Raw genomic sequence first — 14,495 nt, forward strand, 5'->3', positions numbered from 1 at the left:
AAGACCAGGATGCCATACTCTATTGAATGCTATAGAAATGTCAAGCACAATTTCCCTACTCTTCTCACGTTAATTATCCATAAACTGGCAGACCCTCTCAGTTACAATAGTCAAAAGATCAGCAGTTGAACAAAAATCATGAAAGTCACATGGAACATCAATAAAGAATTTCCAGAAAGTGAACAAGTTTGCCATTGATCAACCTTTCAAAAACCTTATAAATAACAGAGAGGAGACTAATAGGATAATACTTATTTGGGTCAGACCAATCTCCAGTATTTAAAAAAAATAGGAACAATAGGGGAGTCTATCCAACAAGAACGGAAACAGGAATAAGATAAACAAAAATAAAATAATTTCAAGGAGATAGTAAAAAGTTTAAGAACATAGTGTTTGAGTATGACAAATGAATCAGCACCAGAAACCTGGTCAAGATCAGAAAGAACCTTAATAACCATTTCAAAATGATGATAACAGAGTAAAGAGAGTGATGAGTTGTTGAAGGAAAATCAGGAAGAACAGCATCGGAGTCATCAAGAGAAAAATTATCAGCAAAAAGAAGAAAAAAGAAGATTAGCTTTATCCTTAGAAGATGAAACAACCTGGAGACCATTAAAAAAAGAGGAATAACAGACTTATCACTTAATAACACTATTGCATTTCCCATAAATTCAGAGAGCCAACCTTTTGAGATGAGATAGAGTCCATAATCTTCTGAGAATAACTAGACTAAGAGATTGTTTTCTGGCAGGCATTGCTAGTTCTTCTACAGAATTTTCCTGAACCTCAAAACCATCCAATACTGATTAAAGTAATGTTTAGGATAGGAAATGGCAGATGCACAAAGCAATGAAAACCAGAGAGAAGAATGAGGTCTGGTTTGAAACTTACAATAAGAAATAGAGGTGTCAATTCCAACAAGAAACCACATTAACCTCTTTAACAAAACCACTAGAAAACATAACAAAGATAGGACTGTATGATACATCATAAAGGAAACTGTGAAGCTCGTTCCAGTCAGCCTTTTTGTAGTTAGTCTTACTATGGAAGAGACGACCAACAGAAGATTTCACAGAAAAATTAACCCAAACATCAACAGCATGATCAGAGGAGCGAAATGAAGAAGAGGAAATAGATCATGAGTCTTATGAGTACTGATGAAAAAGAATCTCAAAGGACTATCCCTAAGTTCACTTTCCTGTACTATCACCAGGAAAAGTGCTGACCACAGAAAGCACCTCTCCAAAAACTTTTTCATGCATCCCCTCAATTCTTTAAGAAAACTTTCTAAACAAAACACACTCCAAAATAAACACATTCTAAAAAAGCCTCTACTCCTTCCCAAAACTTGAAACCCTTATCTTCTGGGGGGGGGGGGGGTTGTGCTTTTTTTTTCTGGCATGGGAGCTACACATATTTATAAAAATATTTTTATCATTTAATTACAAAATTTTGAATTTTTATTTTCTGAACACAAAATGTTGTTTTCTTGTTTTTGTTTTTTTCTTTGTTGGTATCGAAAGCAGAACCATAGGTAGCCATAGGTCATCGTAACATGGACTTAAATTTATGGATCCATGAATATTTTCCTTACTTACCCATGCTACAAATATCTGTCAAATATACTACTAAAGACCACAAAGTAGAAAAAATAAACACAGAAAATTGAAATATATTCATGACCTTATGGTAAATGTTACCTTACGCTACAAAAATAACTCTAATTTGTTTTTTTAAGGGTTATTCGAGGTCACTGACAAAGAATCTGATAATCAAACCTGCTGCAAATTTACCGTTTGCATGGTATGAACCCCTAGATCTTGGGACTATTTTGTGCCTTCGGTAGTGTTTTCTTACATGATACGTTTATGTGTGAACGGGCGTTGTGAAGTGTCTTATCACATCGCGTGGGAATCTTTCAAATAAGAAAGTTAAAAAAAAAAAAATATGGTTAATTTTTTTGCTTTCGCCTTCATAGTTTTTAATGCTTTTTTAATTGATCAAAAAATAAAGTTTTTACGAGCGGTTTGCAAAAACATAAGCACCAAACAAATTTTTATGTTTTTCATTCTTTTTTTTTGGGGGGGGTATTCCATTAACAGGTGCTTCTGCAGTTTAATTAATCATTTTTCCATAAGTAACACGCCAACATTTACAATTTCACAAAAATTCTGTTTACATTGGGGCGGGAGGGGAGGAGGGGTGCTCGGGTGCGCGCCCCCTCCCCAATGTAAACAGAATTTTTGTGAAATGGTAAATGTCGGCGCATTACTTATGGAAAAACGCTTAATTAAACTGCAGAAGCACCCGTTAAACTATACAAGTCCTATAATTGAATACCCCCACCCCAAAAAAATTCACAGGGGACGATCACATGCTTTTCCCCTTTGTTGGACTTGAAACTGATGGTACCTATGTTATTATGGTCTACTGTAATACATATATATATATATATATATATATTATAGTAAAAAAATAATTATATATATATATATATATATATATATATATAAATACGTTATTACTTTTTCTTGATCGGTAAATCTGTTATGATTTAATTTTGACATCTTACACACACACGCACATATATATATATATTATATATATATTTCTGCAGAAATATATTTACTTATAATATATATCAATCCTTATTTAAGAAGCTCAATGTAATTACAGAGCAATATATCAATATGTAGAGTCATTTATTCTCTCTCTCTCTCTCTCTCTCTCTCTCTCTATATATATATATATATATATATATATATATATATATATATATATATATCATTTTTTGTTGCAGTTCTTCAATCATCGTTCTAGTGGAAGGAAATTGCATTGAACTCTATGAATATGTTCATAAAGATCTTGGATGCCAACCATGTGATTATTGTTTAAAAGGAACTGGAATAAACCTCTCACAGGTAATTATGTAAAATAAACACTTTAATTTTATTAAAATCTATTAATAAACTTTTATAAGTCTACAAAGCTCAACGAATAATTATCTTACCAAACATGACAGATGGAAGTTGAAATGAAACATAATAATTAGTTATGAGAAATTATTTCTCTTTACTAGTACTTTTCGCTGACATCACTCCAGAAATAGAAATGGGACTTCATCCTCTTTCTTATTGTGGATGGTGATCACTTGAGGCCTGTACAACATAGCTGCTAAAAATATGAAGTGAATACCACATTCTTTCTCTTGATTCCAGATTTCAGTTGTTTCGATATATAACATGGTGTCCGAAATATATAGCATAATCACGTTGACATACTGGTTCCTGTTAGATCACCAAAGTTAATGGTTGAATCTGGTCAGTGCTGAAATGGATGACTATTTTGTAATACCATGTGCCATATGGGCTCTGAAGCTTGGAGAGGGATGTGCACCACGAGGCTATTCTTGCCCAAGACACACTGTATAAAATAATGCAGTTCCCTTACAAACGTGGAGGGTTAAGAAACTCATCCATCAACCTTTATCCATCCGAAATGGAGAATCAATCTTATTGAGTGTAAAATATCCATATCTGTCAAGACCTGATTCCAAAATTTCAAATTATAACTCGAGCCCCCCCCCCAAAAAAAAAATTGATGTTTGTGACTTTTCTTATATATAGCTGGTGAAAAGGTAATTAAGATATGCAACAAATTGTCATTCATAGTTGCAGAATAAAGGTAGTTACGATACTTTGTTCTAAGGGTAAAAATGATTTAGCCCACGAATGATACGTCTTCAACAGCATCTTATAATCTAATCTTTTCTCATCATCATGGTAAGAGTGTAGAAATGTGGTAGTGTCAGAGCTACCTGGCTAAAAGGAGTCCCGTGAAAATTCATGAGGAGTCAACATTAAAATCCATCATCCTTTGGTCGTCTTTGCCTCTGCATGTGAGAAGCCAATGTGTGTCATGTGCAAAAACCGAAAATCATGGGAATGAAAATGGCAATGTTGCTTCTGCGTCATTCCTTTGTGTGTTCTGTGCCAATGAGAGTTCTTGGGTTAGTAGATGTAGAAGAGTTGAAATAGCAGGTTCAGTTCTCAGAGGAAGGCCAAGGAAAACGTGAGAGAAAGTGATAAGAATGGACTTGAAAGAAAGGGAGATAAATAAAGACCTGGCCAGAGATAGATTAGTGTGGAAATCAATTTCTAAAAACCGTCTAATGCATGCCAATGTATAAAATGAATATTAAACTGATGATGGTGGTGGTGGTGGTGGTTACAGTACTCTTATTGTACGTTGATCACACCCATTTTCAAATCTTAAGTAAGTTTTACATAGATAAGTTTGATGTTTAGGGGACTGTGATATTGCAATATAAGGTTATGGGTACCGGATGAATTAAATGAATGTCTGAGTGATGTTATAAAATAACACGAGCGTATGGAAGCAAGGAGAACAAACGAAGTAATTTGGTTTCAACCTTTATTGAGGGTCAAAGTGAATAGCATATATATCCTCAATCAAAGCCGGAACGGTCAGCCGGGCGTCAGGAAGGCCGGAATAGGGATTAGAGAGGTAGGGATCCTGGCCTGATCAGGTTCGGGCAGGTACAGGGGCCTAGATGCTGGTACGGTCTAGGGATGACGTCCGGGACTGGAACAAGCGGTGATACGGTGACTAGGCGCTTTGAATCAAACTGCTGTCGCTGAGCTGCCGCTGAGCTGCCGCTGCTACTGCTGGATGGAGCTGAAGGGAACGGCTGTTGCTGCTGCCGCTGCTGCTGCTAGGAAGTTGAGGGGAACGGCTGTTGCTGCTGCTGCTAGAAGGTTGAGGGGAACGGCTGTTGCTGCTGCTGCTGCTGGAAGGTTGAGGGGAACGGCTGTTGCTGCTGCTGCTAGAAGGTTGAGGGGAACGGCTGTCGCTGAGCTGCTGCTGGGTGGAGCTGAAGGGAACGGCTATTGCTGCTGCCGCTGCTGCTGCTAGAAAGTTGAGGGGAACGGCTGTTGCTGCTGCTGCTGCTGCTGGATGGAGCTGAAGGGGACGGCTATTGCTGCTGCCGCTGCTGCTGCTAGGAGGTTGAGGGGAACAGCTGTGTCCGCTTCTACTGGTAGCGAGGCGACCTGCTCTGGCCGGCGATCTGCTGGAAGACTCTTTTTCTCTGACGGCCGGCTTATTTATACAGTACGTGCGGACGTAGTAAAAGGCACATCGGCTCCGGCGTCAAAATGGCCGTCGTATTTTTTATTTGTGTTTGTTTTTTGTGCTTTAATGAATTGTAGAGAATTATCTGTTTGGTGTGTGTATGCATGTGTTACATCGATTTAAAGCTGAGAAAGTTGTGAATGTAACCTAGTCGGTGTCGTATTGTTGGGGTGTTTTGTGGAATCATTATTTGCGTTTTTTTTGCTATCTGAGTTGCGTTTACGGTAGTGTCTATGATTTTTTATTTAGGTTTTTTCTTTTGCTGTGCAACTTTCTCTGGAGGTTTTCTATGTTGAAGTAAGGTGCGAGTTATTTTAATGATGTGTGTATCTAAAGAGATGGGATTTGAAATTGTCCTGTGTATTATTGTGTTTGACTACGTTGTAACGGCGAACAGATTTGTCTTAGGGTCGCCATTGTTGCTGCCGTCATTGCCTTGCTGATTTCCGGTTTATTCATGGAAATGTGGAGAGATATGCGAATATAACAGTGATAAATTAGATGATAGCAGGCATAAAGAAACAATATGAAATGTAATAATTTCTATTCATTTTCTACTTACCGTTTTTTCATCTTTAGTTAATTTTCTGTGTCCAAATTCTTTTTATGATTTCGATATTAAACCCCCTTTTCAAAGTATCTCCACATCGAATCCATATCTATTTCGTTTATATCTCTATATTAATAAAATAGAGACGATTTTACCCCTGTAAAAAGACAGTATAGCATTACAAATGTAGGCGTCACACATAAATCGAAAATCGCCACACTATCCATTAGTATTTGATGCATATTTTCCGAATTTTATCAAACATTTATTTTTATTCAATATCGTAAATTCCAATAATATTCCTGAGAATAACTCTCCCAAACAATTCATATTTACAGGTGGTCGAAAGATATTTACTCAGTCATTATTATGACCTCTTCCTATTGCAGTTTACATCAAAATTTGTATAAACGTCAAAATAAATTTAAGGATTTACATCAAAATTTGAATAAAAGTCAAAATAGTTTATTTAAGGATTTAATTATTGAACAGTGACAAACTATTCATCATTATCTCAAGAAATAAGTAAACATCTATTCTTTTTCAGCAAGGATTTGTTTACAGATGGACAAAAATCGTAAATTATAAACTTTGATTGCTGACGGAAGTAGTCCTAACAAGTGAATTTAAATGACTAATATTATTCGTTTGCATGTTTTAAAACTAGTAAACATTAATCACGCGTGATTTTCCGCAGCATTCAGTGCCAAGCACAAATATCAGCTGACGTAAATGTAAACAAACACAGACTGAACTTGATTTTGACACATTTTTTAAAAATTATTTATTTTTTTAGTTTCTGCTTTGATATTAAACGGATCACTATATATATTAATAAGAAATTTAAAAAAAAGTTTTCACAAAATATTTTTGTGAAAAAAAGAAAAAATTGAATTCATTTAATTTTTTTTGTATGAATTCTCAGTTAACAACAAAAGAACATAAAACATAAAAAATAAATACTAAAGATTTTCAGTTTCCAAAAATATTAACATTTCATTCAGTATAAGAGAAATTATTGTACAAGAAAGATTATAGGTAACAAAAAACAAGTAGTTTCAGCATTTTATAATACTTATTTCAAACAATTTTTTATTTACTTCGATCTAGGAGTGATATTCACACAAGGAAAGATTAAAGATAATGAAAAACAAGTTTCAGCATTTTAAAATACTTATTTTGAACAAATTCATGATTACCTCAGTCTAGAAGGAACTGTTTTAGAAAGATTACCGATAATGAAAAATGAATAGTTTCGGCATTTTAAAATACTTACTTCAAACAAATTTATAATTACCTCAGTCAAGGAGGAACAAAAAATAGAAAGATTACAGATAATGAAAAATGTGGCATTTTAAAATACTTATTTCGAACAAATTTATAATTACCTTAGTCTAGGGGAAATTTTCAAACAAAGACTTAAAACAGCAAAAAAAAAAAAAAAAAAGATAGTTTCGGCATTTTAAAATACTTATTCCAAATAAATTTATGATTACTTCAGTTTAAGAGGAATTATCAATAGATTATCAAAGAATAGAGACAACGAAAACTGAATAGTTTTGGCATTTACTCTTTCTCTATTGGAAAACTTGAAGGCTGAGAATTACATTTTTCACAATATAGGAGGAAAAGTAATACTCTATATTATTCGATTTTTTCTCATTTCTTTCATGAGAAGGGTTCTTAATTCTTAACTACTTGACCATTTCAGAAAAAAATACAATGTCAATAATTACATTTTTGACTGAAATAACACACATAAATTATATTAAATACTTCCAGTTCATATGTACATGTAAACACAAAATATATCCCTGATGCATATCCTATTTTGTAACAAAATTACCTCAATCTAAAAGGATTTCTTCCTCACGGAAAAACTCCAGAACAAATGGTTTCAGCATTTTTCAATAATTCTTCATAAACATTTAATTGCTCTTTTGTGGTTATGATGGTGGGGGTATTCTAATTTTTATATGGAAAATTTGATGCTGGCATATCATCAGCCATTTTATTTTTACCTGTTTTTAATATGAGAGTATTGTTCGATTGTTTTTACATTTACTCATTTTACTTTTTTTACATATGAATCAGTAAGTAATTTATTACTTACTGATTCATAAAACAAAAGAATTACAATTTCACTAATTTATGAAACCAACATAGAAAATACATTTTCTTTGCTACGGCTCTGAAATATTGTACATAAATTATATTAAATGTTATAGTCCAGGTGAATTTTCTATTGAGAGGTATATACAAAAAATGTATGTAAACAATAACAAAAAAATTTTAAGCAATAAAATAAAAATGGAAAACACTTAGCAATTTAATAAGTTAGCATCATTTTATATCTTCTTGGGTAACACTGAAAAATGGGTCCTGCTAGCATTATATATTTCTGCAATTATACTAAGTTCTCCCCTTTGAGTTCTGCAAAAAATCAATGTGTGTGTGTGTGTGTGTGTGTGTGTGTGTGTGTGTGTGTGTGTAGGTTTGTATGTGTGTTTTCTCACTGTCAAGTATTATTACGAATTATTATTTATTCTCTACTATTAATCGATTAACGTCAAGTACTGCAATAAACCTTTAAAAATTAAAATTTCTATATCGCAGAATAATTTGATTACGGGATTAAAGTCAGCAAAATTAATTTCCATTGTTTCGTAAGCAATCTGTCATTCTTCTTTTTTTCACTCCCAAGCAATGCCGGGTTGGGTCAGCTATATATATATATATATATATATATATATATATATATATATTATATATATATATATATATAATTATTTTTTTACTATAATAATTAAATACCTACAGACACTAGTGTTTCATCCTTTCGGGATTCTTCAGTGCAGGGTGTCACAATTACTACCAGTCGAACGATTCGAACCCCGCGACACGAGACATCTCTGGCTCGATTAGCGGAGACCGTATCCATTCGGCTACCATTAATCGTGTGAAATAGCGTTGAATTTTAAACATTTTAATTTAAATGTTCATTACGTCAGACAGACAGTGATCAAGTCGTTATACGACGATCTACGCATAAGAGCTAAATTGACCGACTTTTATTCAACAGAAAGTGCTCAACTATAAGAAACGTATTTCTTAAAGGGGCTGTACACGGTTTTATTTTTTTATTACCATATTTTTCTGTTAAGTTACATTATTGTTTCGGCTACACGGCCGTTTTTTGGCCGTCATGTAGCTTCCTCAAACTTTTACAGAAATGTTCGTTTATGGTGGTATGAAAGAGTGAATGATGTCAGGGGAGGGGTGCGAGGAAAGCGGAAAAAGAAGAAGGGAACAAGAGGGAAAGGTGGGAGGGGGTGCTTGGTATGTCGGTAATGTTTTAGTTTTGGAGTTTAAGGACATTAGGTGGTTGTGGGGGGGGTCTGGGAAGTTCATCTCTGGTATGGCTGAGGGCATAGGGATACATGGAGGGGGAGGGAGATATGTGGGGGTAGAAGGAGGGGGGTTACTTTAAAATTCGAGTCCTAATGTTAAGGTTGTTGGCGTCTCGTTGGTGGGATCATTTCTTGATAAGTATGTCTTGACCTGTTGGGTGTTCGCTTAGGTTGGAAGGCGGGGGGGGGGCTATGATTCGGTTTATCTATTTGATTTTTATTTGTTGTTAAGTGCTTGGAGAGGGTTAGCTTGCGGCCGTATGTGCGAGCACACACATGCATACATACACACACGTACACTTAAAGAGACGTTCACATGTACATTTGCATCTTCGCCTTGGCATGTAAACACATGCACATATACGTACATGCATGCATATACACCCATGCTGCTCCCACTGACCCCCAATTTTTCCTTAAGGTGTTAAATTGAGTATGTGTGCGTGAGCATGGATGGGCACATACACAGACACACACACATTTACACCCATACACCCATGGGGGTGTATACATTGGGCGTACATGCGTATAATGATTCAGACATACTTGCATCCCCATGCATATATGCAAGCACACGTGCACATACAGATACTTATACTTGTGAACACATACACAGCTGCATACTCCTACATACGTATGTGGGTAGCAGGTAGCGGGCACATATACTCTCATATATACACACGTATATATAGGTACGTACACATATACATCGATACCCCCACGTACACATGGACACACACATGAATGCACACATGCATATATACGCATGCATACATACCCAGATATACAGACAGTTATTGGTATAGACATATTCGTCTACATAGATGTAAATCTAAGTTCATTCGTGGGTATATAGACGCAATACTTTCGTTAAATGTAGACATGATTATACATAGATATGAGCATGAACTCATTCCCAGGCTCATATGCGTAATATTTTTCTTTAGTGGAGGTTTTTAATGGTTTGATGTGGGTGCACATGGGAGTGCCGACGTACACCTCCTCATACATATACATACCTACAGATACACGTCTCCACACGCATGCATGCACACAGATATACATGCATACACATATGCACACATACATGCACTCATACATACATCTGCAAAGATCCACACCCACTCTCACTCACGCACCGATATTCGCACATGCATATACTTACAGATATATAGTGTGACATGCCGTAAATATGGGCACAGGTTCCACACACATATACTTACATACGCATTAATAAACGCACACGTACCCGGGATAGTGGTCCTAGGTAGCCATACTTATAGATTTTGGGGAGGAGTTTGAGGTAGTTTATATGGGGATTAAGTACTGTAGTTATTGTTCTAAGTTGGGGTATTTGGTTTTTTAGGGTATTATAGATCAGTTTAGGCGGAAGGCTATATTGGAGTGTCGTACTCTAGGGTATGTGTTTATGTACATAAGGCATCAGTCAGTTATACATTTCCATGCGTACTTACCTGTGCAGGTGTAAATCCACATAGTTATATGTAAACAATTTCCGTGTTAAGTCGTGGAGGTTGCATGTAGGGTGTGCTGGGGTTAGGCAGGAGGTTGGCTAGGGAGAGGGGAATTGATGCCAATTATTGGGTGGTTATGTGGGATAAGGTTATGTGGTGTTTAGAGTTGGTGGTGATTGGGGGTATGTGTTATTTTGTTGGATTTAGGGGTATTCTTAGGGGGAGGGGGTTAAGGTGGTGTAGGGTGTAGGGGAATTGGTTAAGGGGGTTTAGTGGAGTATATGTCGTGGTAGTTTGGTGTATGTGGTGGGTGGTTATATTGGGTGTATAATTTAGGGGATTTAAGGTGGTGTTGTCTAAGGGATGTTTTAAGAAGGTGTATAGTTGCTAAGGAGGTGGGATTTGTAATGCCTACAGTTTATGGTGGTTTCCTGTTTTTTGTTTAGTAATTTGTCTCCGTCTTTAAAATTGGAGATAAGGAGTTTCTCATTTAGGCAGAGGAGACATGGGGAGTTTAGGGATTTACATGTGTTGGATTTTCTAAGGATTTCCCATTTAATGGTTGGTGTGAGGTTATTTTGGGTTAGATGTAGATCTATATATATATATATATATATATATATATATATATATATATATATATATATAAATGTTAGTTTGCTTGAAGCATTGCTGGTAAAAGAATATATGGAAGTTTTAAAAGCCAAAAGCAAAGAAAAACAAACAAACAAATAGACGGATAACGTCCAACTTTTTATTCATCTATCATTCCTCACCTCGATGTATAATTATTTTGCAACCAAGTTGTTGGCATGTCCGGTGTATATATATATATATATATATATATATATATATATATATATATATATATATATATATATATATATCTTGGCTTTTAAAACTTTTTTTTTTTTACATGGGCGTCTTGTCGTTGGTTAATGTTTGTTATTATAAGTAATTGATAACCAAGTTGTGGTTTTATTTGATATAGAACTTTATTACATATTTACATAGGAAGAGAGATCGAAGGTACGTGTGTAGAGGTCTACGCCATGTTGTCGAATACGATATGTATTAGGCGGTTTACATCAATATTCATACGCCATGATTTCCTTGTTATGTGTATGAAAGTAGTTCTATGATAACACTACATCCCCCTTACCAGAAGGAAGAAAAGTAGTAAACATTGTTCAGATGTTTATTGTTTAAATCTGTTTGGCCTATGGATTTCACGACCATGTCTTGTTATATTTGGTGCGTGTTTCTTAGTGTTTATTTGGTTTGAGATGCTTGTGTTAGGGAGTCCAGACTGAGATTGGGTTTGGTCACTGAAGTGAACATGTTTATGGGTTGCTTTTCCATCTGCTCTGATATGGACTCTGTTATGTCTTTTTGACGATCCATCTGGCAATTTGAGGATGTACGATCTAGGTTCTGTACATTTGCTGAGAATTGTTGCTGGTTTCCATTTTCCAGTTTGGTTATCCCACATACGTACGTGTTGTCCAGGGACAAGTGCTGGTAAGTCATGGGCTGTTTTATCGTGATAGGTTTTTTGTACATCCTGTCTGTGCTTTAGTTCTTCGTGGATATGGTCACGGTTGGGAAATCTGTGATTCGTGATTTTTGCAATCAGGTTCAATTTCATGATGCGACTGTTTAGAAGTTCAGCTGGGCTTGGAAGTTTGTGGCTGATAGGCGTTGTTCTTAAACACAGCATTGCAAGGTTAATATCTCTTCCTGCTTGCTTTGCTTTGACTATTGTTCTTTTAATGGTTTGAATCTGTCGTTCAATGAAACCATTTGATTTAGGAAACCTTGGAGATGATGTGATATGATCGAATTGCCATTGTTGAGCAAATTCTTTAAATGCTTCACTGGAGTACTGTGGTCCGTTGTCACTAATAACTCTGGTGGGAATACCATGTTCTGAAAATATCTGCTTCATTGTTGATATGACCATGTTGCTTGTGGCCATGCCATTCATTTTCCGTATGATTGGGAATTTACTATAATAATCAGCAATTATGAGGTATTCCTGGTCGTTATAGTGGAACAAGTCAGTGCCAACAACTTCCCATGCTCTGCTAGGGATGTCGTGTGGTTGTAACGTTTCTTTTGATTGTGCTGGGAGGTTTTCCTGGCATATTGAACACTTTTTGATCATGTTCTCAATATCAGTGTTAATTCACTCCCAGTAGACAGTATCTCTAGCTTGCAGACGTGTCTTTTCGATACCTTGATGGCTGTAATGTAGTTGGTCCAGGATAGTTTTCTGCTGATTTTCAGGGATAATAATCCTTGATCCTTTCATGATTATGCCATCACTGACAGATAACTCATCTCTGTATGACCAGTATGACCGAATTGTCGGTGGTACTTCCTTAATTGAGTCTGGCCATCCTGTTGTTATGGTTTCATGTAATTGGTTGAGTATTGGATCAGACTTTGTTTCCTTTTTTATTTCATTCAGGCGTTCGCTCCTGAATCTCACCAAGTCAACTCGAATATCTAAGTCGATCATGTCAGTGTTTTGAGTACTGGGGAGACGACTTAGTGTATCAGCTATAGTCATTTCTTTGCCTGGTATGTATTCTATTTGTATCTGGTATCCCTGTAATTTGGTCATCATTCGTTGTAGCCTAGGAGGTGCACTGGTCAGTGGTTTCTGTAGTATCATGACCAAGGGTTTATGGTCGGTGTGTACCTTGAACTTCCGTCCATATAGGTAGACATGATACCTGTGCACACCAAATACAATTGCTAGAAGTTCCCTTTCTATGCACGAATACCGTTGCTCGGCGTCTGTTAAAGATTTTGACGCGTATGTAATAGGTTTTTTGTTTTGCATTAATACTGCTCCAAGTCCTTTTAAACTCGCATCAGTTTGCAGTATTGGTACTTCATTCGTGTCGAAGTATGTTAGTGTGGAGTCTTTGGTGATTATTGTTTTAAGCATCTCAAAGCATACCTTGTGATGCTCTTCCCAGAGAAAAGGTACGTCTTTTTTCAACAAGCCTCTTAATGTATGTGTCTTGTCAGCTAAATTTGGTATGAATGGTGATAAATATGTGACAAGGCCTAAGAATTCTTGTAGTTCTTTTTTGCATGTTGGATATGGCATGTCTTGTAAGTCTTTAAATTTTTCTGGGTCTGGCCTAACACCATTTTCACTATATATCATTCCAAAGAAAGATATATTTTTTGATTTTATTTTGCATTTTGCTGAATTAAACACAAGACCATTTTTTGCAGCTACTTGCATGGGCCTGTACAAGATCTTATTATGCTCTTTGTCCGTTTTACTATAGACAACAATGTCGTCTGTAATTCCAATTGCTCTGTCAACTTGTTCGAGTATCTGGTCCATTTTCATTTGGAAAATGTCCTGGGATACACTTTTTTTTTTTTTTTTTAAATTCAATTTTCACCCCAAACAAGGCACAGTGCCACTTTGAAGCAGGGGGCTACTATTAGGGAATTAATTAGCGGGGTCATTATGAAGGGAGAAGAGTAGAAAGATGTTTGTTAACATTACACTTGAACTTCTGCATATCATTGCAGTTGGGAAAGCAGATTCCCGGAAGGGAGTTCCAAAGACCCGCAGTTCTGGGGAAGAAACTATTGGAGTAAAAGGCTTTCTTGCACCTAGGGATCTCCACTGTAAAGGGATGAGACTTAGTAGCTTGTCGGGTTTGTCGGGGGTAGTTACGTCGGGGAGGTACAAGTGTTTGCAGTTCGTCAGAGCATTCACTATTAAAGTATTTGTAGAACAGGCAGAGGGATGCAACATCTCGTCGATGGGACAGAGGTTGAAGCCTAGATGACAGTTCAGGACCTATCAGGTTGGCGACTCTTTTTTGAACCCTGTCCAGGAGCGAGAGACAAGCAGCAGATGCACCAGCC

General features: G+C 36.1%; 1 protein-coding gene across 50 annotated transcripts in view; it reads left to right on the forward strand.

Annotated features, from left to right (window-relative positions):
* LOC145277786 (uncharacterized) overlaps positions 1 to 14,495 on the forward strand; it is a 212,418-nt gene that overhangs the window by 25,938 nt on the left and 171,985 nt on the right. For all 50 annotated transcript variants that reach the window (XM_080129551.1, XM_080129552.1, XM_080129553.1 and 47 more), the window contains exon 3: positions 2,801 to 2,921. In XM_080129551.1, the coding sequence (XP_079985677.1) occupies positions 2,801 to 2,921 (121 nt within the window). The remainder of the gene's footprint in view (positions 1 to 2,800; positions 2,922 to 14,495) is intronic.

Source organism: Euprymna scolopes, chromosome 6 (assembly GCF_053919585.1).
Source record: "Euprymna scolopes isolate OS-2025 chromosome 6, ASM5391958v1, whole genome shotgun sequence".
NCBI classification, from domain to species: domain Eukaryota; kingdom Metazoa; phylum Mollusca; class Cephalopoda; order Sepiida; family Sepiolidae; genus Euprymna; species Euprymna scolopes.